Below are 21,072 nucleotides of genomic sequence, written 5' to 3' on the forward strand. Positions count from 1 at the left end.
ACGGTCGCGCCGGACTTGTCGCCTGGTGCTCGATACTGAAGCTCGGTCTGTGCGGGCTGAACCAGACCGTATCCTGTGCTGGCGCTGATGCGCCTGAAGATCTTCCTGACGTGTACGCTTGCGTGACGGAGGAGACGATGCGCATTGTGGAGTGCGCCGTTACTGTCGCCAGTCAACGAAGGAGTCCGAAGGCCGCGGAGGTGCACGAGCGAGTCAGTTTTCTGGCTGGCGTCGTGGAGTATGACCGATCAATTGTGCTACGGATTAGCAGGACGCCGCAACGCCTCTTTCTGCAGGCGCCGCGCCGCGCACAAGTTGCCCGTCCCCACTGCTCATCTCCGGGTTGGCCCTTCCGGCTCAATTCAGGAAGCGACTCTCCTCTTGTCGCCCCTTCCGACACCACCGTACTCACATTCAGCCAGCCCCAGCACCGCTGCCAAGAGGACGTCGACGCAGAGAGCGAGGGACGTGCCCGCGAGCCGTCTGGAGCTGGTGTGGTCTGATTCCGATGACAGAGGCTGCTTTGATGCCAACGTTCGTCTGGCGGAGTGGTGTTTGGTGCTCGGCGGTCTTATCCCTGCCCACGGGTGCGCCGCACATACTTCTCGCTGCCATGCCCTGGGTGTGCACTCGCACGGCGAGGCTGACACGAGATTCACCAGTCCACGCTCTGAACGCCTGCTTCGCCGGGAAGGGGTCTCAGTATGAGAATCTGCGCAGCCGGTCTTTGTCAATTCGTTCAACTTGAAGTAGGATGTGCTTCCGGCTGCCATCCCCGCAAGTATCCTCGCGCGGTACTCCCCACGGTACATCTTTTAGGGTAACTGGCGTCTTTGGCAGCTGTCCACCACGGACAGAGCAGTCGAACCGGCTGCCAATGCTATGTACCGGCAGCTCGTATGGGAGTATGTGTACACCAATCCCGGACGCACCTTCGGGACGATTATCTACGACAGCGGGGAGCTCGCTGCAGGTCTCGCGCTCGCCGCTGACACCTAACGCCTCCGGTGCGCCTTCTGTTCCTCTCAGCTTATGGACACCTCGCCCACAAGCGACACGACGGGGCTTCGCCTCTCTGGCTCTCCCCGTTTGCTGGCGACGTCTTAGCGGACGCTGAAAGCTGAGGTCTGGGGTGCTTCCGAACTCACTCAAGAGGCTCGGAACATCCGCACAATATATGCCGCCCGCAACAGAGCTGTTGATTTCGCTGTTGATCTTTTCGGCCTCACCGTCGTCGCTCTGCGGACTACCTAGCTCGAGCGAAGGAGGCCCGGTCGCACTCGCACCGTCGGCACTCGTGTTGCGCACGACAATGCAGAGTGTAATAGGGCCAGACATTCTCCGGCTCGTTCGGCCGGGACTAAACTCAGCGAGTGCGTCCCGGACATTGTCCTTCCAGGCGTTCTATTGTACAGAGACAATGGAGCTCTTGGAGAATCAGAGCATGCCTGCGCGTGCCATATATAAAGCGCGGCCTGATATGTTCCTTCAAACATCGCGACCATGGCCTTTCTCCGCTTCCTCGCCACTCTCATGGAGCGTGCAGCTGTCGTATTCTGGAGGCTTTTACCCTTGCTGAAGTCCGTTCGTTCTACTATCGTGTGGCGATTGTCGTGCTGATCATCGTGGAACAGTCGAACGGCCATTCCCCTCGTTAGGCGCATGGAGCACGCTCTCCCGAGGCTTCCGCCGATTTTGAAGTTCGTCCATTATCCTGTCGTGCGCCCGTCGTCGCGTTGACCACCCCGGCCCAGCGGGACGACGGTCTGGTTTGCTCAGGTCGTACCAAATATTCAGGCCCGTTCCTTGCACCTAGGTGAACAACTCAACTTCAACGAGGAGTGGCCAGGCGCGTTGATGTTCGTCCATCTGCCAAGTAATCGGTGTATGTGCACAGTACCACTCCGTTCCCTCAAATCTGATTCATAACATTGTACTGCTTACCAGTTGCACTTATTTGCCGTGGCACGGGAATACCAGGGACGAGGACCGCGGTAATCTTGAGCTCCCTTCAGGTCCGGGCTTATGAGGTGAGCTGCCAGCGGGCTGGAGTACGACCAGTGATTGACCAGCAACCGTAACAGACCTATTTAGTGATCCAGTGGTCTCACGAAGAGACTCAGATGGTGTATCAAGTCAGAATGGAGACGCCGGCCGACTTTTGGGCTCTTCTGCTGTGCTTTGGGCTACGCAGCACTGACGAAGGGTGGTCGCAGAACGCCTCAGTCGATCAGGAGTTAGCCCCACTCATTGCCGCATTCACGGATTGCTTGGAATACGGGGCCTTTGGCGGGAAGCTTGCACTCGCCAACCTCCCTCGGTTGCTCCAGAGTAGGCGGGCTCTTTACATCGTGGCGTTCGTCATCGTCACCTTCTGCGCGATTTATTTACAAGTCATGTAGTAAGTGCGACATCATCGTTGCACGAGAACCTTCACTATGTATGTCTTTATTGATCCAATGTGTCCATAAGTGTGTACGAGTCAAGCAATTCATCATATGACATTGGTCTGTCATTTGTCCCTGTCTCGCCCCACCTTGCTGGTTTCGTCCCGATACGAGGTATCACTAAAAGCTGCAAACACGTCTTCCCGTCAATATTTCAATCGTGACAGCGTCTCGTGATCACGGGTGGATTTGGGCGCGAGCCTTAGATTCATCGATGCATCTCCGACGGCTCCAAATACAACTTCCCGAGCCTCGTCGACATACTGATGCTATATCAGAGCTCACGGGCTTTTGTTTGTCCTGAACTTGGACGCGGCGTAGCGTCGAGACAACTCTCGCTCCCAGTTGGCTGAGACACCCACTGACATCCCAGTTTCGTCATGGCATGCGAGCATCCGCTGTACGTCGTGCTCCTCCTCCCGACTAGGACAAGTGAGGTCGCAGCTGAGCAGTACCTATCGATCGCCACATTCTGTCAAGGTGAGCGCTGTCGCCGAGACTAATAATGCCAAGTCTTCGCTAAGTTGCAGTCGATTCATACCGTCTGCAGCAATACTGTCAGTACTTCGGAGCCAATTCGGAGCCGTGTCCTTCGCTCTTCCAGCTAATTCCAAAACGATAGGCCCCACATCAAAAAACGGCACTCAGGCGGAGTGCCGGCCTCCCCTTTCCCAACAAGGTTGTATCATAACCGGCACGTCGAGGGCGAGACTATGGCGGGTGGCTGAGCGCTGAGGTCGAACGGCAGAAGTCACGGTGCGGATCACCTCGCAGGTAAGATCCTCCTCCTCCACCCGTGTACGCATTTTTGATGAGGGGCCTACGTCGCCCGACGGTGCTCGAGCAAAGCCACGGCGTAGGGTCTACAGATGATATGAGTACGAGATATTGTATGTGGGGTTGGCTACAGTACGGGATACGGATACGATTCACTTGGTTCGCCATCGTTAGGTCACCGCCGCTTGTTTGTCTGAGGGCTACAGATGCATGGCGGTGATAGTATCCATTCTTGCCAACTACGCACTCTCCAGCGGCCTCGATATGCAGCTCTTGGCAATGGTCAGCTTAAGCTTCCACATACTGTAACGAAGCTAACAAGTGAAATATCGGGCAGGCGTGACCAATTAGGCCTCCTCCGCTGGCGCTTACTAACAAAGCGCCAACCCACGCGATACCGCACTGCGTATGCAGTGTACGAGTGTGAAGAGCAGCACAGGAGCAGCAGGTAAGTACCGCATACTGACTCACAGGCTTTATGGGCGAACCTCCTCACTCTCTTGTACCCTAGTTCGCCATGACTGTACGTGGATCATGGTGGCGCCACTTCGGTGCCCGTTGGGCGGCGTTGAGAGAGGATACTCAAGCAGGGCTGCACTCGGAGCGACATACACAGGAGCTCAGACAGTCCGCTCAGCGGGGAGACGAAAACCCGGCCGATGACTTAGAACAAGGCCAACAGTCGCGCAAACGAGCAGGGCCGCCACTCGTGTCGCCACTTGAAAAGCGAAGACGGCACTTTCCTCCTGAACCAGTCACCGACTTCAGCGCACTATTGCCGAGTTCAAAATCACGTAAACGACATGGATCACCACTGCAGGCGTCCAATACGAAAAGGCATCGCGCAACTCCAAAGTCGGACTCTCACCAAAAGCGACCTAGGAAAGCGGCAACAAGCAAGAGCCACACCGAACCCCGACAAGGTTAGTGAAACTTGTAATAGCACAGACCTGACCATATTGATTTGTTTCGCTAGATGACACAAGTATAGTACGCGCATTGCCAATAGTGACGTATCGAGAGGAGCCCGCTCTCACATCGCGAGTTGCAGCTTGGTGTCACGATAGTCACTATTTCACTTCACCACCGGAAGCGATCGGGTCTAGCAGCAGAGGCAGCGGGCAAGGCGAAGATTCCGACGCTGCCGCATCAGAATGGTACCATGATGCAGCTCTTGTCCCGATAGGGTCTATCTACGTTTCGACGGGGAGGCAGGAACTGCTTGAGGAGAGGATCCACGCATGGCTGCCGCCTGATCGTCAAGTGGTTTGGGCTGAACATGACAAGACAGGCGTCCAAGTCTCTCTAACTCATGGTGTTGGCAATGCGGTTCGAGTTCGATCATCTCCTGTGCCCGACCTGCCCAGAGAAGAGCCCACCTTACAGGACTCCCGCCCCTTACCGGATGATCTTGATGGTCATGAGATGACACAAGTAGTCACTCCTGGGGAGATGATGGTCTTTGGCGCAAGCGTTAACACCCGCGGAGATGGTGGTGGCTCGAGCGGAAACGATGGCTTGGAGGTTGTTCATGACTTGGGCGGGCTGCTCGGGGATCGTTCCGACGGTGTGAATGGTCCGGCCGATGACGATGGTTGGACGAATGACGAAGGTATGAGCATTGCTCGCGGCGCTGACGCGAAGGATGGCCACGGTGACACCAGCTCTCACCGTGATGATGGCTTGGGCGGCGACGGAGGCCTGGAAGACGCGAGCGTCACCAACGCGCCTGATAATGAGGCTAGCTTGCCTGGTGACGATGGTTCAGGCAGTGAGCAGGTTTTGAACGGGGAGGCTAGCCAGAACGACGCGAGCATCATCCCTGAGGATGGTGTCCATGACGACATTGGCCTGGACGGTGCCGCACGCCGGGACGCTGTCTACGAAGCTCCCATGAGCAGCAAGGCTAGCCTGGACGATGTCCATGGCAGCGACCGTTGGGCTGACTCTCCTGGGGACGGGAGCCTTTATGGGAGTGAGTTGAGTGGTGGCGCTGGCTCGGAAGATGCGAGCGTCACCGGTACGCACAGTTCGATTGGCGGCGCGGACTCCAACGGTGACGAGGGCAACACTAGCTTGGGCGGTGAGGCTGGTATGGATGATGCGCGCGTAGACGGGGCTAGGTTTACTGGCGACGACGGCACGAGCACCGAACAAGACTTCGGTGGAGAGGCTGGACTGCACGATGCGGGCATATTCGTCGGCGTGACGGACGACATTGGCAGCGCAGGCTTGGTCGACGGCGACCGCTGGGACATTGCATACGAACCTTCCTCAGGTAGCGAGATTGGCCCGCCCGACGCCCACAGCGCTCATGCGAACAGTAGTGACCGAGAGGCCAGCTGGCCTGGGGACGAAGGCTTCCTTGAGACTGGGCTGCGCGCCGACGCTGACTCGGAAGATGCGGATATGGTCGACTGCGCGGCCGCTACTGGTGACGAAGGTGGTACTCGCTTGGGCGGTGAGGCTGATATGGGTGATGCGCACGTAGACGGGGCTAGGTTTGCTGGCGACGACGGCACACACACCGAACAAGACTTCGGTGGAGAGGCTGGACTGCACGATGCGGGCATAGTATTCGTCGGCGCGACGGACGACATTGGCAGCGCAGGCTTGGTCGACGGCGACCGCTGGGACATTGCATACGAACCTTCCTCAGGTAGCGAGATTGGCCCGCCCGACGCCTACAGCGCTGGTGCGAATGATGGTGACCGTGAGGCTAGCTTTCCTGGGGGCTTCTACAGATCTGACCTAGGAGGTGGTGCTGGCCCGGAAGATATGCACGTCACCGACGCGAACGATGGATCAAATGGCCAACAAGTACCAGTGGGCGGTAATCTGGGCCGACGTGGTGGCAATATGCATCTAGGATCCGGCGGTATCGTAACGATGTCTATCAAAGCCCCCGGCGAAGACCCCAGCAGTAGCTCGTCTCAGTTGGGTGAGTCCGTAGTCTGCTTCCCAGGCTTGCGCTCTGCTCATTTTCTGCGTGGTCGTATAGAACCCGATGGCGGAGTGTCAGTCCCTATCGGCGGAGACGGTAATGCCCCACTGCTCATGAGCAGGGATGAAGAATCGGCCTTTATGGAAGGGTTCGGTGGCGCTGGCAGCAGTAATCTCACACAGCAGGATTCAGCTCACCCGGATCATCGGTATGAAATCGAGCAGTGGGATGGGATGGTGATAGAAGACGAGGATGTGAACAAGAACGATCGTGAAGCCCAATATGGGGGTGACCATTCCAATGACTATGCGCACGATGTCGGACAGGAGCGTGGGAGCGTGGATGGCAGGAAGATCATGAGAAATCCACAAGGCGAAGAGAAACGTCTGGCCGAGATAGGGAACGGGTTTGAAAAGGCACATGGTATTGACGACGAAGGTGAGGACAGATACGATGATGAGGATGAAGAAGAGGATGAAGATGAGGATGAAGACGAGGATGAAGACGAGGATGAAGACGAGGATGAAGACGAGGAGCAGGGCGGGCACTATCGCGTCGAGGATGCATCCCTAGAGGTTGATTACTTCAGCGGCTCGGATATGAGCAATCATTCTCCAGTGGCGGATCAAGACGGAGATGCCGATGAGGTGTGGATCGCAGAAACTGAAGCTGCCACTCACCTGCAATTCAGGAGGAAGCGCAGGAGGAGTAAGAAACGCGAGCGTACTAGATCGCATGCCCATGAACCTCGCTCGAGACAGCGTCCGACGTCGCGTTCAAGCGAGCCAGTCTTGCACCCTAGCTTTTCGCAAGGATCGCGTGCTTCGGATCGCGAGTGCGCTACGGAGGAGACGCTGTACATCGAGAGGCAGCCTGAGGATGGGGCTGTAAATCATCGCATTGTCCCGCGAAGCGAGGCGCGTTCGGTAGTAATCTCCGGGTTCATTGTCACGTCGCTTTCCTCATTGATGACATATAACAGGACCAGTTGGCAGCAAGTTTGGCCCGCGAAAATCCGGTGAGTCATAGTACAGTAGTGTGAGTATCCGCTCTCAAGTAGTTGCTCTCCTCCCAAGGATGCCCCTGCCACCAGGCGCGACGCACGAAATATTATGAGGAAAATAGACAAGGTGGCCGACGGGTTACAGATGATGGCTGCTTCACATCCGAGTCCTAGTGATGATGCCGACAATCCGCCGGGCAACATTGACCGGCGCGTCCGGTGCAATGTACAACGTCGAGCTATTGCAAAGACCCTTCTTCATGTGCGCCACACCGTATGTATACATGTATTTCGAACACTAAATTTAAACTGCATGTCCAGGAGGAGATCAGAAAACATGCACAGAACCTTATGCACCGAGTTGACAATTCAGATCCGATCCCGGTTGCTTCCGTGGAAGATGTCGAGCGGTATGCCCGGACGAAGAAGCATGAACATGGTCCGACGATTGAGGCGTTCACTGTTGATTTCAGTGGGCATCTGGGGTCGCCGTGGAATATGAGAGCAAAGGTTATCTTCGCAGAGCACTTCGCAGCTGCAGATTACAGCTCCAATGATCAACGCACCATCCGGAAGATGTTCAAGACTCATTTAGCCGCCCTCCGCGATCAGTACGAAAAAGGGAGTCGCTCCGAGGATTACGAACCATCGCCAGAAGAATTGGACACCATCAATGCAGCAAAACGCGGACAACGCCGGCGTGAGGTACGTTCTACGGTGCTTCGCAGTCAGAAAGTGCATAATTTGACTCGCTCAACAGCTCAGAGAACGGCGCCGCGCTGCATGCCAAGCGACACGGTCGTTGCGACCATTTGCCCAGTGCTTCAAGAACATCCCCTACACAGCGGTCAGTGGTGACGAATCGGACGAGAGCTCAGGCCGCAAGCGGTTCATCGTGACGAAGCTACCTTGGCGATCGCGAGAGTTTGAGGAATTCCTGGACGTGCTTGACCCGATCTATATGTCTACTCGGTGGACGGCGAATGGAAGGTGGAGTAAAGGACATCTTCCTCATCCGCGTGAGCGCGGGTCCCATCGCATAGAAAAGTTTTGTCCCGGGGTCCCAGGGCTCCCTAAAAACTTCTACGATGAAGACTGGCTCACGGATCTCCAGCAAACCGACCCCGAGGCTCATAACAAACTTGATGTGCAGCCATATATGGATTTGTCCATTCCAGAGGATGTTTTACAGTACGTCGTATGCCATCTATTCAGTGTCAATGATTTGTTTGACTGCGCGCCTAGGTTGTATGAACGTTTCAAGCACTGCAAGATTCGCAAAGACAAGCCATTACTGCCGAGCCAGTAACGATGTTAGGGGGACACGGCTGTATGCCGAGGAACAAGACCATTGTGACATAGTATGCCTGTACATAGTGCATGTGGTGAATGGATGAAGGGGGAACTGCAGCACATCTAAGGCTCAGAAGCGTAACGACTCGGACCCTCGCCGATCGTGTGGCAGTTCAAACGTTCAGGCCTCTCTTATATGCATGAGTGAAGCCACCGAGCGGTCAATGTACTGCTCACGTCCACCAAAACGTCGCAATCCGAGGTCATGCCCTCGAGGCCCTTTGTTGTTGTGTCCATCCCCGAGGGCGAGCCCTTCGTGCGCGTGAATGGAGGAGGAGGAGGAATATCAATGAAGCTCGTGGAGCCCGCCCGACCGGCGCTAAACCTCTCTTATGGCCGGCTTAGCGTCTCGCCACAAGGCCTTCATCCAAGTCGATGGCGACGACCACTAGTCGGCCCAATTCAACGAAGCCTTAATAAGTCTGTCTGCGTCGCATCCTTTGTCAAAGCGGACACGAAGCTGCTCTCCAATGCATCCTACAACCGTCTCGGCAACAACGACCGGCAAGAGCAGCGTCGACGACATGGTCGATGCGAACCACCTCTAAATTCCCCAAGCCGGGCGCTGCCAAGGGCACGAGGGCGAGCACCCACGTCGGCCCAGATCATCAAGTACTTTCCCGCCGTCGTGACTCCCGGCGCGCGTACCGCCTGGGGATCTTCTGCGGCGGCTACCCGACCATCAATATTTTCAACGAGTACGACGTATGTACATAGCTCAAGCTCTAGAGGATGAATACATCACTGATCATGCTGAGTACATCGCAAGACTCTGGTCACCGCGCAACTCATCCTCACTGAACTGTTTGCCTACAGGGATAGCGGTGTCTATTGGATGAGAGACGCTGTACATGCACACGGTGAGTACCGGGTTCGTTGTGTTTTTGCTTCCTGTTCTACTGTCAACAATCTGCATCTGCGGTGACGCGACGCACCTCGCTATAGCTTGCAGCGCGAAATGAATGGTGGAGATGCGACGCGTTAGCATTAACTCAGTGCAACGAGTGCCCCGGATCACAACAAACTGCACCAAGAAAGGAACACGCAGCTACCGACCGCCGCCACCAGCTGATATCCCGCCTCCGAGTCTGTGCGGTCTCCGGGCGGGCAAGATTCGCGGGGGGCAACAGCCCGACAAAGTGTTCAGCCGCGCTTGTTGGCCTTCCGCACCTCCACGATGACCTCACGCAGGCGGCGCAGCGCTTCGTTTACTTGGTCTTCGGGCAGTAGACTGAATGACGCGCGGACGTACGCCGTCTTGCGCGGGTTGGGGTAGAAGGCAGCACCAGGAAGCGCGAGGACTCCCCGCCCCAGTGCAACGTGACGATACGACTCGCCTTCCGGACGGTTCTCGCCCAAGCTACGCTTTGATAGGCCGTGACCTTATCTCTCCATTTTCCATGGGACCAATTCAATTGTTACATGCACTCGCGGAGTACGCCGTGGGTCTGGGTCTGCCTCACGGCTCGGTCCTTGAGGCAAGCGATAATAGGTCCGCCCCTATGTCTTGAACCCTGTATGTACGTTCGCTGCTCCAAGGGTTGAATGCGGCGCTTCGAGAGCGATGGACGAGCTAACTTATCAGGGATCACTCGCCAGACCAGAACGACAAAGGGTCGCATTATCAGATGCATATTGTGCGAAGAGTTCGCCGGGAGCACCCGTGGCCACTAGAAGCACACAGAGGAGCGAGACGCTGCCGTTGATTTCTATGCAGTACGTACAGTACTACTTCGCGTATGTAGAAGAATTGGAAGACCCAGCTCACCATCAGATCGTCATATCGCCGACCGTATCGGTTTAATTCACGGGATTGTATCAGTCATCCGACGGGGCACAAAAGCAATATTGCCTGAGATGATGGGCCCTGAGGCCTGAACGGGGCCTGCCTCTCCCTTTCCTTCACCATGGACGACGTTGATATATCCAGTGAAACTATTATTCTCCGCAACGACATCGGGACACCTGAAACCATGTCAGCGAACGTCATCGCGATTGAGGTGATAGCACAAATCGTGAGTGATCATTGGTATGTTGACCTTGTTGACTGACAAGTGCCTATAGCAGCGATGCCTCATGCGGAAGCGTACTCTCCGCTACCGCATATTTGCAACGGATCCCCTCACAGAATTTCAACCACTGGCTTTTGACAAAGTCGTTTCGCTTGATGTTGTGGGCGAGGGCCAAGTACGGAACGTTTCCATGGAGGAGGAGGGCACAGAATGCGCCAGGCCAGCGCATGGTCCAGATGCTAGAAAAGGAGCTGATTTCAACCGTCTTGCTGACACACTTGAGGCCGATCCTGTACGAGGTGTCGGTGTTGTGGAGGTTCGGCTTGATTCGGACAAGAAGTTCTGGGATACGATGATGCCCGCAATAGGTGGTAAGTTATGTCTCTTTCTCATTTGGTGCAATATCACAGCCTTACATGGATGATCCAGCTTATCTAAATGACTATCCCTCGAAGCTCCTTGCAGCGAAAGAGGTATATGTAGTCAGAGTTCCGGTGAGATATTTGATCAATGCTACCATCCAGCCTATTTAACTGCTGGTAGGCTTTGGCGGGTTGGATCATCTCGCTGTTCGTGCGCAAGGAGGTCAATGGCCAACTGGTCACTTGCATCACGAGCCCTGCGATCGCCGCAAGTGCTCAGCCTGCGTCAACACCTGCTTAGTCCTCTCCCTTGTATATGTCGCTGTATATTGCTTGATCAATGATGCATTAACGTGTTTGAGACTCAAGTGCACGGTAGGGATAACACCATGACAAGCTCCCACTGGACATCCTCGTCAAGCGTGTCATTGCCGAATTTGTCCCAGCTAACCTCGGGGCGCGGGTAGAACTCGCCTGAACAGTGCACAACGTCGGCACAGCTTGAGTGCAGCGCGTGCTTCGATGCCGTGTTCACGACTCGGAGGAACCGCTCGCCCGAGGTGTGCGAACAGATTGCGGTCGCTCGTGCCGTGCACGCCCGGCACGTCGTGGCCGTGGAGGAGGTGCCCGGGAATGTTAGAGGGCGTCTCGAGCACGCCGAAAGTGTTGGCAGCGGACCGCGTGTAGAGCATGCGGTGGCCCGTGTGGATGACGGAGCGCGTGACGGCGAGCGTGGTAGGGCCCGATGGGATGCGCCTTGCTGTACTTGCGGCTCCAGGACTGGACCTCGTCGCCGAAGAAGAGGCGGATGCCCTTGATGTAGCTCTCCGCATTGCGTAGAGGCGGCTGTCGGCGTTCGTCGAGGGTAAGATGTGACAGCAAGCCAGTGTGCAAGACGGAGGATCGACAGATCAAAGTCCTGAATGTACGTTTCTGTCGCTACGGCTTCCGCAATCTATTTCTGATGAGTCACTGGACGCGTGCAGGTCAACGAATCATGTCGAGGAATCGACGATTTGTATACGTAAGCAAGAGGAACGAGTGTCTCGGCGAGTACTACATCGCAATCGTCGGCACTGGTAACAGGCGGTTCCACTGTCTGTAGGGCGAGCGGACATGCTCATGCCATCATGCGTCCGCGAGCACGCGTCCAAGAGCGAACGCGATCGCACGGAACGTGAACACCGTCTGCACAGATGGGTACTAGCCTAAGTTGCTACGGTGGTGAGTCCTCGTCTGGGGCAGGGCAGCCTGAGTACGGTAGCACGGTACGCGTACGTAGTGCGGGGTCGTATGCCAGCCAGCCTGGACAAGCCGCCGAGTGCCCCGACGCGTTCTACTCGTCGCGTGTGGCGAACGTGAGCTACGGGGCCGGTATCTTGGGCAGTGTATCACCCGGCGCATCAAGCCGCCGTGTCCCCGATGCACGGGAAACGGGTGCGAGACGACCCAGGTGCGTGGGAGATCTTGTCTGCGTGCGGGTCGTCTGCGTGCGGGTCGTCTGCGTGCTCGTCTCGCTGGCATTGTGAGTACGCGGAACGGACGGCGTAATCTCCGCACCGTCTACACAGAGGATGGATGCGTGGACGCCCGGCGTCCCAGATCGGGGACCTTACAGTCCCGTCTACTATACAACACACATCGCCAGTATTTCTTATAACAAGAGCGCATCAATTCCAAGGACGATACATGAAATGGAACACTCAACGGTGTATGGGTCCTGCGATACCATGCCGCCACACCTTGCTCGCGACTAGCCCCTAAGCCGAGCCCGAACGTCGAGGTGGATCGAGCTCCCGACTCTGATGGACTCTGTGCGGTCGTTTGATGCTCGGTGCTCGACGCGCTTGGGTACGTAACACTCGGGCTGTGTGCTGTCCGCATCTGAACAGGAGTCGAGAGGGCCAGTTGAGAGATCAGGTGGTTCCAGCGTGGCCGGATGTGAGAGTGAATGCACCGAGATATTTTATTCAGTTTCGTACGTGACTGCCGGGCGAGGCCTACAAGTGCAAGTACGTACGCGGAGGTGTCTCGTTGCGAGGCCGATCCCGGGCGGGCACGAACAACAGACCTTCGGCGGAGAGGGAACGCGGGACGACGGCGGGGTGTATGGGACAGCGAGGCAGCCTCGGACAAACACGGAGATGAGAAACCATATGCACGGATCGTTCGTGGTGGTTGCATGGCCGCATACAGATGGCAAGACAAGAATAGACTTACGCCCGAACACCTCGGACGGACGTCTGGATGTGGGAAAGGATTGCCGGGGACGTTGGGCTCGGCGCATGCTGGCAAGATGGATAATTGCCGATGGTGAGAGAGGGCGAGTGGATATAGCGTCAAAGAGACTTCCAACGGTGCGTGGACATGGACTCATAAGAAAACGCGACGCTCGCATGGTCGAGTGCTGCGCTACGGCACGGCTTGCGAGACGCCGGTGTTTTGCATCCGATGTACAAGTCCGAGTGTGACAAAACGAAGCGGTGGACGAGCAGATCAACAGCCTTGAATTCCTCTCGGGTCAATCGAAAAGTCGAGATACATGCACCTCCTACGCATGCTTTGTTTGCCCGTCTGCAGCTTCCAATGCATACAGACCCTGCAGAACTAGCAGCTTTAAGCCATTTTGTCAGCGCTCGCCGAAAAATAGACCCACCCCGATGAATATGCCCTCCTCCTTCAACATGCGCCACACGCAGATCTGCATCGTCCCCACGGGCCCTGGGGACCGGTTAGCCAAGCCTGCACTGCGTCGTCAACTGTCCACGTACTGGAACTCATCATATCTCGGTATGACCTCTACATCGCGCCATGGGTGAGCATAGGGTACTTACTGGCACCTACCCGCAGTATATCTCACTCATCCTACCCAAAACGACGCGAGCAGTCTCTCCACATCCACATGTCTCGACACTTCCTTACCAGATTTAAGGCGCGACGAAGCTCAGGCACTGGAACGGCGCGCGCAGGCAGAACGTCACGCTCTGCGGCTCCGCGGAGAGTATTACCGCGACGCGCAGCAAGAAGGTGACGATGAGCAGCGACTCGGTCGTCACACTGATGACGTCTCAGAATCCAAGCATGAGCTAGGAGACGAACAGGGGTAGTTTGAAGAGCTGGTACGCGCGATCAGTGGAAGGGACGGGGGAACGTAGAGCTCGGCAGACTGACTTTGTGCGAATTTACGGCGCAGACAGGTGGGCAAGTGCGCAGGCGAGCATGAACCCGAGTTGGCGAACAAGCAGGTGGATGGGTGAACGTACAATGTGGACGGACAGCGAGTGGACGGGCCGGCCAATGATTAGCTGAGACGCGGATGTGCAAGCCCAAGGGGGTGAGCCAGCGAAGAGTCCAGCGAGCGAACCAACGGGTATGAGAGTGAATATTTGAATACTAGAACGTCCGGACGGAATGGTCGGGCGCGCAAATATTCGCAGTTGAAGGCTTCCCAGATGCGCCATACCCCCGCTGAAGCTTCGGCGATGAGGGCATGCCCAGGCCTGACTCTGGCAGCACGATCCCTTAAAACCTCACCTACCATTGTACATACGCTATAGCACTGTCTTTCCATGGCGATTTGCAATTGCGAAAGGCGAGGCACGAGCCGATCATCGCTGCGGCCACAAGCTCGCAGGGCCAAGTCTAGACGTCTACTGTGAGATCGAGTAAGTTAAACCCAGCGGGACTCGCATGCGCGCGGTCACAACCGTACTTACTGTAACCGCCCTGGCTCGCTGGTGGTCACAATCGCATTGTGACTGCGAGGAGGCGTGATTAAATAGACGCGCAACGCGATCTCTCGTCGCGCGCCCCTCCTCCTCACTCTATAGCGAAAACACTTTCGTCCACTGGATCTTTTTCACCCACCATCCTCTGCCTTTCGCGGTAATCTTGCCACCCACACCTCGCCGAAGCTCAGGCAAGCCACTCCATTCTCAGCTACGACCGACACGCGTCGCGTCGACCCTGCTAGCCTGTTCACAGGAACATGTCAACGGTAAGTTAGATCGTCTTTCTAGCTCGACTAGCACCGAATAACAGGGTATACAGAAACAAACCAACGCGGATGCGTCGGTATACCTCTGTCATTGTAGCCTCTGCGGTGATCAAACGGACGTAGATCGCCGTACCAACACAGTAGTCAAGGGCAAGTTCTGTGGCCGCAACAAGTACTACGACCACCTGAGGGACGAACGGGCACGAAGCGCGTGTTTACACAACGAAACTCGCGGGACCGGCTCGTCGAGTACAACCCGCGACCAGTGCATACAGAACAATCATGTTCATCAGCGATCGAGTCATCCTCCCCTTCCAAAACACAGTCCTACTCAGACTTCTTCTCCTGTGTCCCCGTCCCATACAGCATCACGAGATTCGAAACGATCGCAGCGACAGGCTTATGGAGCAGGAGAGCCACATGATCTGGCACATCTGCAGTCTTTTGCGGATGCGTTGAACAGGCGAGCATCCTTATTGGCGGAGTCACACGATGTCCTTGTATTTCAGGAACCCCCAAATGCGTTCTCTGTCCCGGCTCAGTTGCTCCAAGCCGCGGCTGCTCAGGACACCGAGGTCAACACAGGCAGTCTCGAGCTCTCTCGGGATGACGTACATAACACAGCGCTACTTGAATACGAACAGTGGCTATTGGAGTCGTACGTCAAACTTGAACCGTACACCCAGTCCGACATCGCAGATGTTGCTCTCCGCGCGGACGAACTGCGGTACGACATGGGCCAAGCATTTGCTGAGGTCGAAAGCTGGAAGAAGGTCGAATGGGATCGGCAGCGCTGTGCAGGATTGGAGGACCTAAAGAGACCAACATACGGTCAACCAGGGGAACGGACGAGGGTCGATACAGGTGTGGCACTACGTCCTCAGTGGCGCTCCAGCTGCTAATGAGCGCTTGCACAGAACTCTACATGCGGCCGAACATATCTCAGTTTCATCCTATACTGCTATTGTGTTACGTGCTTGTCGCAGTGATGCATTTACTTTGTGGGGTATCAATTCGCCGGTGTCATTGGCTATTGGATTGCTTGAAGATGCTGCTGTCGATGACCTACGAACACCTTCGCTCTGATACCGTTGCCTCGGATCCGTCATTCGAGAACATCATTTCAAGTGTTCCTGGAGATGCCAGAACGGTCGTTGAGCACCTCGCCATCTCGCCAAAAACGCGACCACATGTCTGCTGTCCTAGTTGTTTCGCATGCTACCCTATACAAACCGGCCGCGACTACCCCGACAACTGCACTGCGATTTTGTCCGGAGAATCCGTGTGCGGTGCTGAACTTCGTTGCAAACGCACCATCGGTGACCGCGAAAGAACGTTCCCCGCTCGACTCTATGTCTATCACGATTTCAAGGACTGGCTTGGGCGTCTTTTATGCAGGCCCGGGATCGAAGAGGTCATGGATCGCACTCTCACCGATGCTATGGACTCCAAAGGCGCCGATGCAATCAAGGACTTCTACGATACCGCAACACTGCGAGAGCTCAAAGGCGCTGACGGGAACCAGTTCATCACGCGCGAAACGCCCGAGGGCCGCTACGTTTTCAGCATCTGCATGGATGGATTTCTGCCCACCGGCAAAGGCGGCTCGGCGTCAGTGTCGGTGGGTGCGATATATCTCGCCTGCATGAACCTCCCCCTTTCAATTCGGTACCGTGAAGAGAATCTCTTCCTCTGCGGCATCATACCAGGGCCGCACCATCCGTCACAGGAAAAGATCAATCCTCTTCTAGGCCCTGTCATCGACGACTTCCTCGATCTATGGTTTCATGGTGTCCGCTATACCCGAACTCCTGGCTTCTCATCCGGAAGGGTGGTCAGATGTATAATCGGCCCTCTCGTGTCTGACATGCTTGCCGCTCGCCAGATGGCAGGATTTTCTGGACACGGTTCCGATCTCTTCTGTTCGTTCTGTCTCCTGAGTATCTCGGAAATCGACAACCTCGAATGGTGGAGTTGGCCACCGAGGACATGGGACAAGCAGCGCGCTGCCGCCGAGCGGTGGAAAGCAGCTAGTGACTTTGATGAACGCGCAAAGATACTTCGTGAAGAGGGAATTCGATGGTCTGAGCTCTTCCGACTACCTTACTGGGACCCTCTGAAGTTCACTGCCATCGATCCGATGCATGCGATCTTCCTCGGTTTGCTATATCGACACTGCGACAAAGTCTGGGGTATGAGTTCTCTACACAAGGATGGACTCGAGGGCCGGGCACACGATCCGGCTGCGCATGCTCCATCAGATCGGGAGATGCAAGAAGCCTACATTCTCCTCAAGACTGGATCAGACACTGAGCTTGAGAAATTGCCGAAGGAGGTTCTCAGGACAATGTGCAAGGAGTTGAACCTTCCCTTCTCCGGACGGAAAGGTAAACTGCTCCATCGGTTACGTGCACATGTACGTTTTTTTTCGCGTGAAGTCAGGTTTCACGGTCACTGATCCTTCGTCCAGAAACGACAGAAAGGATATCCTGCAGGTATGGCACATGCGGCAAGTGGAGACGCACCACCCGCCGGCTCTGGCGGCCAATCCAGCGATGCATCTAGAGCCCCGTGGACGCCTTTCCAAGAATTTCAACTCCAAGAAGCTTCCCAAGCTCTTGAGACGAAGCAGGAATCGGTTTTGCGCAACAGCACCCACCCAGTTCTCGCAAAATTATGCACCGAGAAGCTCGGCGGGCCGCAGGCATCATATACTACACTGAAAAACTCCAAGCTACTTGCATTACTTGTCCGCTACGTATGTATTTGCTCTGTTAGGCATTGTACCCATTTGACGCGTGCTTCGCCGCAGATGCTGGAACAAGACGATTCGGGAGGTAAATCCCTCGCGAGTCCAGAGCGACCAGGCCGGGTCACGCAGTCTGGGCCACCCAGCAAATGGGAAGTCGATTTCGCCCTCGCTGCATTTGACTATGGCTCAAAATCGGATCTGCGAGGATTCCGAGTGGATGTACTGCGCGAGGCATGTGCCTCGAAGACAGGATCTGATTTAGCGGCTCTCAAAGGAAAGACGAAGGCAGAGCTTTTGGACTTGCTCAGTCGCTACGTGGGTGTTGCATTCGTGACATCATGAGTGCGTCAGACTGAATGAATCCTAGCGCGTGGTCCACGGAACTGCGCAGACACAGAAGGATAACGTCGCAGATAGCACAGCTGTGGATCAGTTCGGGGTCGCCATCCACGAAGCAGATCTTGTGACTGCAGAGGATGTATTTGAACATGGCACGAAGACTGCCCTACGAAAGTTGTCCATTTCTCTCCTTGCAGCACTCTGCGTCTCGAGGCTGCATATCTCGCGAGAAGAGGTTAAATCAATCGCGAAAACAAAGAGCAGGGCCCTGATAGAACTAGAAGCAGCGGTGAGTGGAGGAGCGACAGGAGCTGTTCAGAGTTCAGAGATATAACCATGATTTTGGTCTTTAGCGGCTCAAGGCAGGCATCACAGGACCCGACGGGAAACTCGTCATGACCCGTCGCACGCGGACTAGAGTCCTTGGCAAGGAGACTCTACGCCTCATTTGGAAGGATATGCGCCAGACTTCGTTGCCGTCAGAGGTATCTCCCGTACCGAAGAAGATAGGTGCTTCAGGACAAGGATCAATCTCTGCTGATGAATGGCGGACATTCTGCACTATCCACCTTGTCACCACTCTGGTGTACCTGTGGGGAAACATGCCCCCTGAATCGCGCGAGTCACAGCTGCTTCACAACTATATGGACCTTATAAACGTCGTCAAGCTCGCCACCGCGAGGACGATTACCCGGCAAAGTCTCATGACGATGCAGTGTACGATGCACCAATACTTGAAGGGAATTTTGGAACTGTTCCCAGGTTCGAATATAGCGCCATACCAGCATATGTGCCTTGGACATCTGCCTACCGTGTTGGAGACGCTAGGTCCCGCTCGCGCGATTTGGTGCTTTGCGTTCGAACGTGCGAATTTTGTGTTGCAACGGATCAAGACCAATAGTCGCATAGGTGCGTACAACTAGGGCTTACTCTACCATACCTGCGCCGATCACACAGATACAGATGATCTGCCGGGTACCCTTTTGAGGCGTCTCTGTTGCCGCCAAAATCTTCGCGCGTTGTTCTCGTATCTACCTTCAAGGTTGAGGCATCTCGTGCCCTCGTACGCCAGGGCCTTCGAATCGTACAAGCGAGGATCCCTTTTCAGCGACTTGAACCCACCAGAAGACTTGGACTTGGACGGCTTAGTCGGCGGCGAAGAAGATAGTATGAATGACAGCAAACCATACATTCTTGCGGTGGATATCTACGCTGCGCTGCGTCTCCGCTCAGCTGGGGGGGGCGCCGTGCGACAGCGCTCAAAACCACCGAGATTCAAGGTACCTCTTATAAGGCACGTACGACAAGCGAAAAAGACAGTCATGTAGTGTTCAAGATGGTGGGCGACACTGATTGGCGAGCCGGGAGGATCCGCGAAATTTTCACCCAAGAGAATGGTCCGAAAGGTCAAGACTCGGCGGTAACATGGATTATCGTAGACGAGTTTGCCCCACTCAGTCCGGACGATGCATTGATCGACCCATATCGCCGGTTTCCCCACGCTGGTGGTCGACTCTTCTATACGCATGTTATATCCAAGCCTCTCGCTTTGTCGACAGAAGAGATCGTCTGTCACTCTGCGACCACGCCTAGGATTCTACCTGGGACGGACAAGAACTGTATCCATATCCTACCCTTGGATAAGTAGATTCCGCAACGTCATGACATATGTGCTCCATTCCCTCCAGGCCCGCACCCTTCTCTACGCTGCTCACCTCACCTACGTCTAGTATCATGGGAAAGACGACCCTCGGTGTGGTCGTCAAGCTCTGTACCTAGGAAGCGCTACCTGTACTTATGAAGCGCTACTTACTACGAGGTATTCGACGAGATCCCCGACAGCCTGAGGAGCGGGTCGATTCCCTAACGGGAGTTCGAGCCCTAAAAGCCGCACCCCCACTCGAAGCGCGCATCCGCGGCGCCGCTGACATCGCCCAGAGGGCGGTCGGCGTTCACGACGCTCGCGGGGAGGGGGGAGATTCGGCGCGTCGGTCCGAGCTAGATACGGGACGGTGAACAGGGCGCGCCGATCACTCGGAGAGGCGCAACACTTCAACAATTGACAGCCAGTTGATAGAATCGGTGAATATTGTGAGACGAAAAGGAGTACATATAACGTCGTGGGTATCACGACTTGGCGAAGCAACTACACCTTACAAACGCAACGACAGATCTAGACCTCAGGTGCACGATTAGCTACGAGAACCGCAAACACGATACGCAAAACCAGATAAGCCATGAACATAACCCAACAGGTTTGGCGAATGTCGGTCCACGTCAGCTCGTCGGCGAAAGCACCATATTCGAGGCAAGCCCTGAAATTGGCACTGATGTCTGACATCTCTTCGACAATCTCGTCCTCGGTCCCAGCATCACTCTTGATGTCTGCATCAGACGGCGCTTCTGCTTTGTTGCGTTGGAGACACTGGACGAATGCTCGAAGATCCTGAGCACTGCAGAGCGTCACTTGATAACAGGAACGGTCGTCGCCGAGCTTATGTTCCCATTGTACTGTCAAAGTTTCCTAAGGACGTTGTAGATCAGATACAAGTCGGGTTATGTGCACAGACCACTCACCGGTTGAGGAAAAATGACCGTGCTCTGCGGGAGGGGCAGTTGTAGTATATCAATGAACGGAGTGTTCGAATTTGGCGATAGTAAGATGGCATCTGAATAACCGCAATCAGTTCTGCTGTATCATAGACAGCAAAATGAGTACCCACATTTCCCGCAGGACAGTCGCACAATGAGCACGGATATCGGCGCCTCAAGGTCGACTGCAGGGCCACTCCGTCGTCCGATCTTCCTGAACTCATCCACCTCGCCAGCAAAATAGACGTTGACCCCGCTATGGTGTATAAGAGTAAGCCGTTAGTTGGTTCGCAGACCTATGGTACTCGCGGTGATGGTACTGACGCTGGGACTGGAGGTCCGGGTGGAAGCATGGCCAGGCCATATTTGAGAGCGACAAAGACCACGAGGAGGGTGATCATACTTTAGATCAACTGGGAGTGGATGAGACTGTGGGTGGATGAGACGAGGTGCCTTCGCTCTGGGCGTGAGCAGCGTTCTTATATATGCCACCG

The 21,072-nt window shown here is 55.5% G+C and overlaps 6 protein-coding genes across 6 annotated transcripts; 3 read left to right on the top strand and 3 right to left on the bottom strand.

Moving 5' to 3' along the window:
* Positions 1–699: 699 nt before the first annotated feature.
* On the bottom strand, positions 700–1,338 carry B0H18DRAFT_955888 (uncharacterized protein; the record flags this gene model as incomplete). The annotated part of the gene is made up of 1 exon (XM_048042396.1): positions 700–1,338. One exon carries the CDS (start codon positions 1,336–1,338, stop codon positions 700–702), a length of 639 nt encoding a protein of 212 aa, XP_047891892.1.
* A 165-nt stretch (positions 1,339–1,503) lies between these two features.
* B0H18DRAFT_955889 (uncharacterized protein) lies at positions 1,504–2,611 on the top strand (the record flags this gene model as incomplete). The annotated part of the gene is made up of 6 exons (XM_048042397.1): positions 1,504–1,580; positions 1,635–1,700; positions 1,755–1,885; positions 1,948–2,030; positions 2,103–2,401; positions 2,473–2,611. 6 exons carry the CDS (start codon positions 1,504–1,506, stop codon positions 2,609–2,611), a joined length of 795 nt encoding a protein of 264 aa, XP_047891893.1.
* A 1,416-nt stretch (positions 2,612–4,027) lies between these two features.
* B0H18DRAFT_1120440 (uncharacterized protein) lies at positions 4,028–8,480 on the top strand (the record flags this gene model as incomplete). Its single annotated transcript, XM_048034119.1, has 9 exons — positions 4,028–4,147; positions 4,201–4,214; positions 4,292–6,165; positions 6,226–7,097; positions 7,151–7,186; positions 7,245–7,433; positions 7,493–7,876; positions 7,932–8,362; positions 8,417–8,480. 9 exons carry the CDS (start codon positions 4,028–4,030, stop codon positions 8,478–8,480), a joined length of 3,984 nt encoding a protein of 1,327 aa, XP_047891894.1.
* Positions 8,481–10,431: 1,951 nt separating this feature from the next.
* On the top strand, positions 10,432–11,199 carry B0H18DRAFT_1120441 (uncharacterized protein; the record flags this gene model as incomplete). The annotated part of the gene is made up of 4 exons (XM_048034120.1): positions 10,432–10,539; positions 10,589–10,907; positions 10,966–11,009; positions 11,080–11,199. 4 exons carry the CDS (start codon positions 10,432–10,434, stop codon positions 11,197–11,199), a joined length of 591 nt encoding a protein of 196 aa, XP_047891895.1.
* A 63-nt stretch (positions 11,200–11,262) lies between these two features.
* On the bottom strand, positions 11,263–11,731 carry B0H18DRAFT_1120442 (uncharacterized protein; the record flags this gene model as incomplete). The annotated part of the gene is made up of 2 exons (XM_048034121.1): positions 11,263–11,372; positions 11,434–11,731. 2 exons carry the CDS (start codon positions 11,729–11,731, stop codon positions 11,263–11,265), a joined length of 408 nt encoding a protein of 135 aa, XP_047891896.1.
* Positions 11,732–20,159: 8,428 nt separating this feature from the next.
* B0H18DRAFT_1120444 (uncharacterized protein) lies at positions 20,160–20,979 on the bottom strand (the record flags this gene model as incomplete). Its single annotated transcript, XM_048034122.1, has 4 exons — positions 20,160–20,510; positions 20,564–20,655; positions 20,710–20,834; positions 20,903–20,979. The coding sequence occupies 4 exons, from the start codon at positions 20,977–20,979 to the stop codon at positions 20,160–20,162; spliced, it is 645 nt and encodes a 214-aa protein (XP_047891897.1).
* Positions 20,980–21,072: the final 93 nt, after the last annotated feature.

This window comes from Fomitopsis serialis (genome assembly GCF_022376445.1).
Source record: "Fomitopsis serialis strain Sig1Antser10 chromosome Unknown B0H18scaffold_47, whole genome shotgun sequence".
Lineage (NCBI taxonomy): Eukaryota > Fungi > Basidiomycota > Agaricomycetes > Polyporales > Fomitopsidaceae > Fomitopsis > Fomitopsis serialis.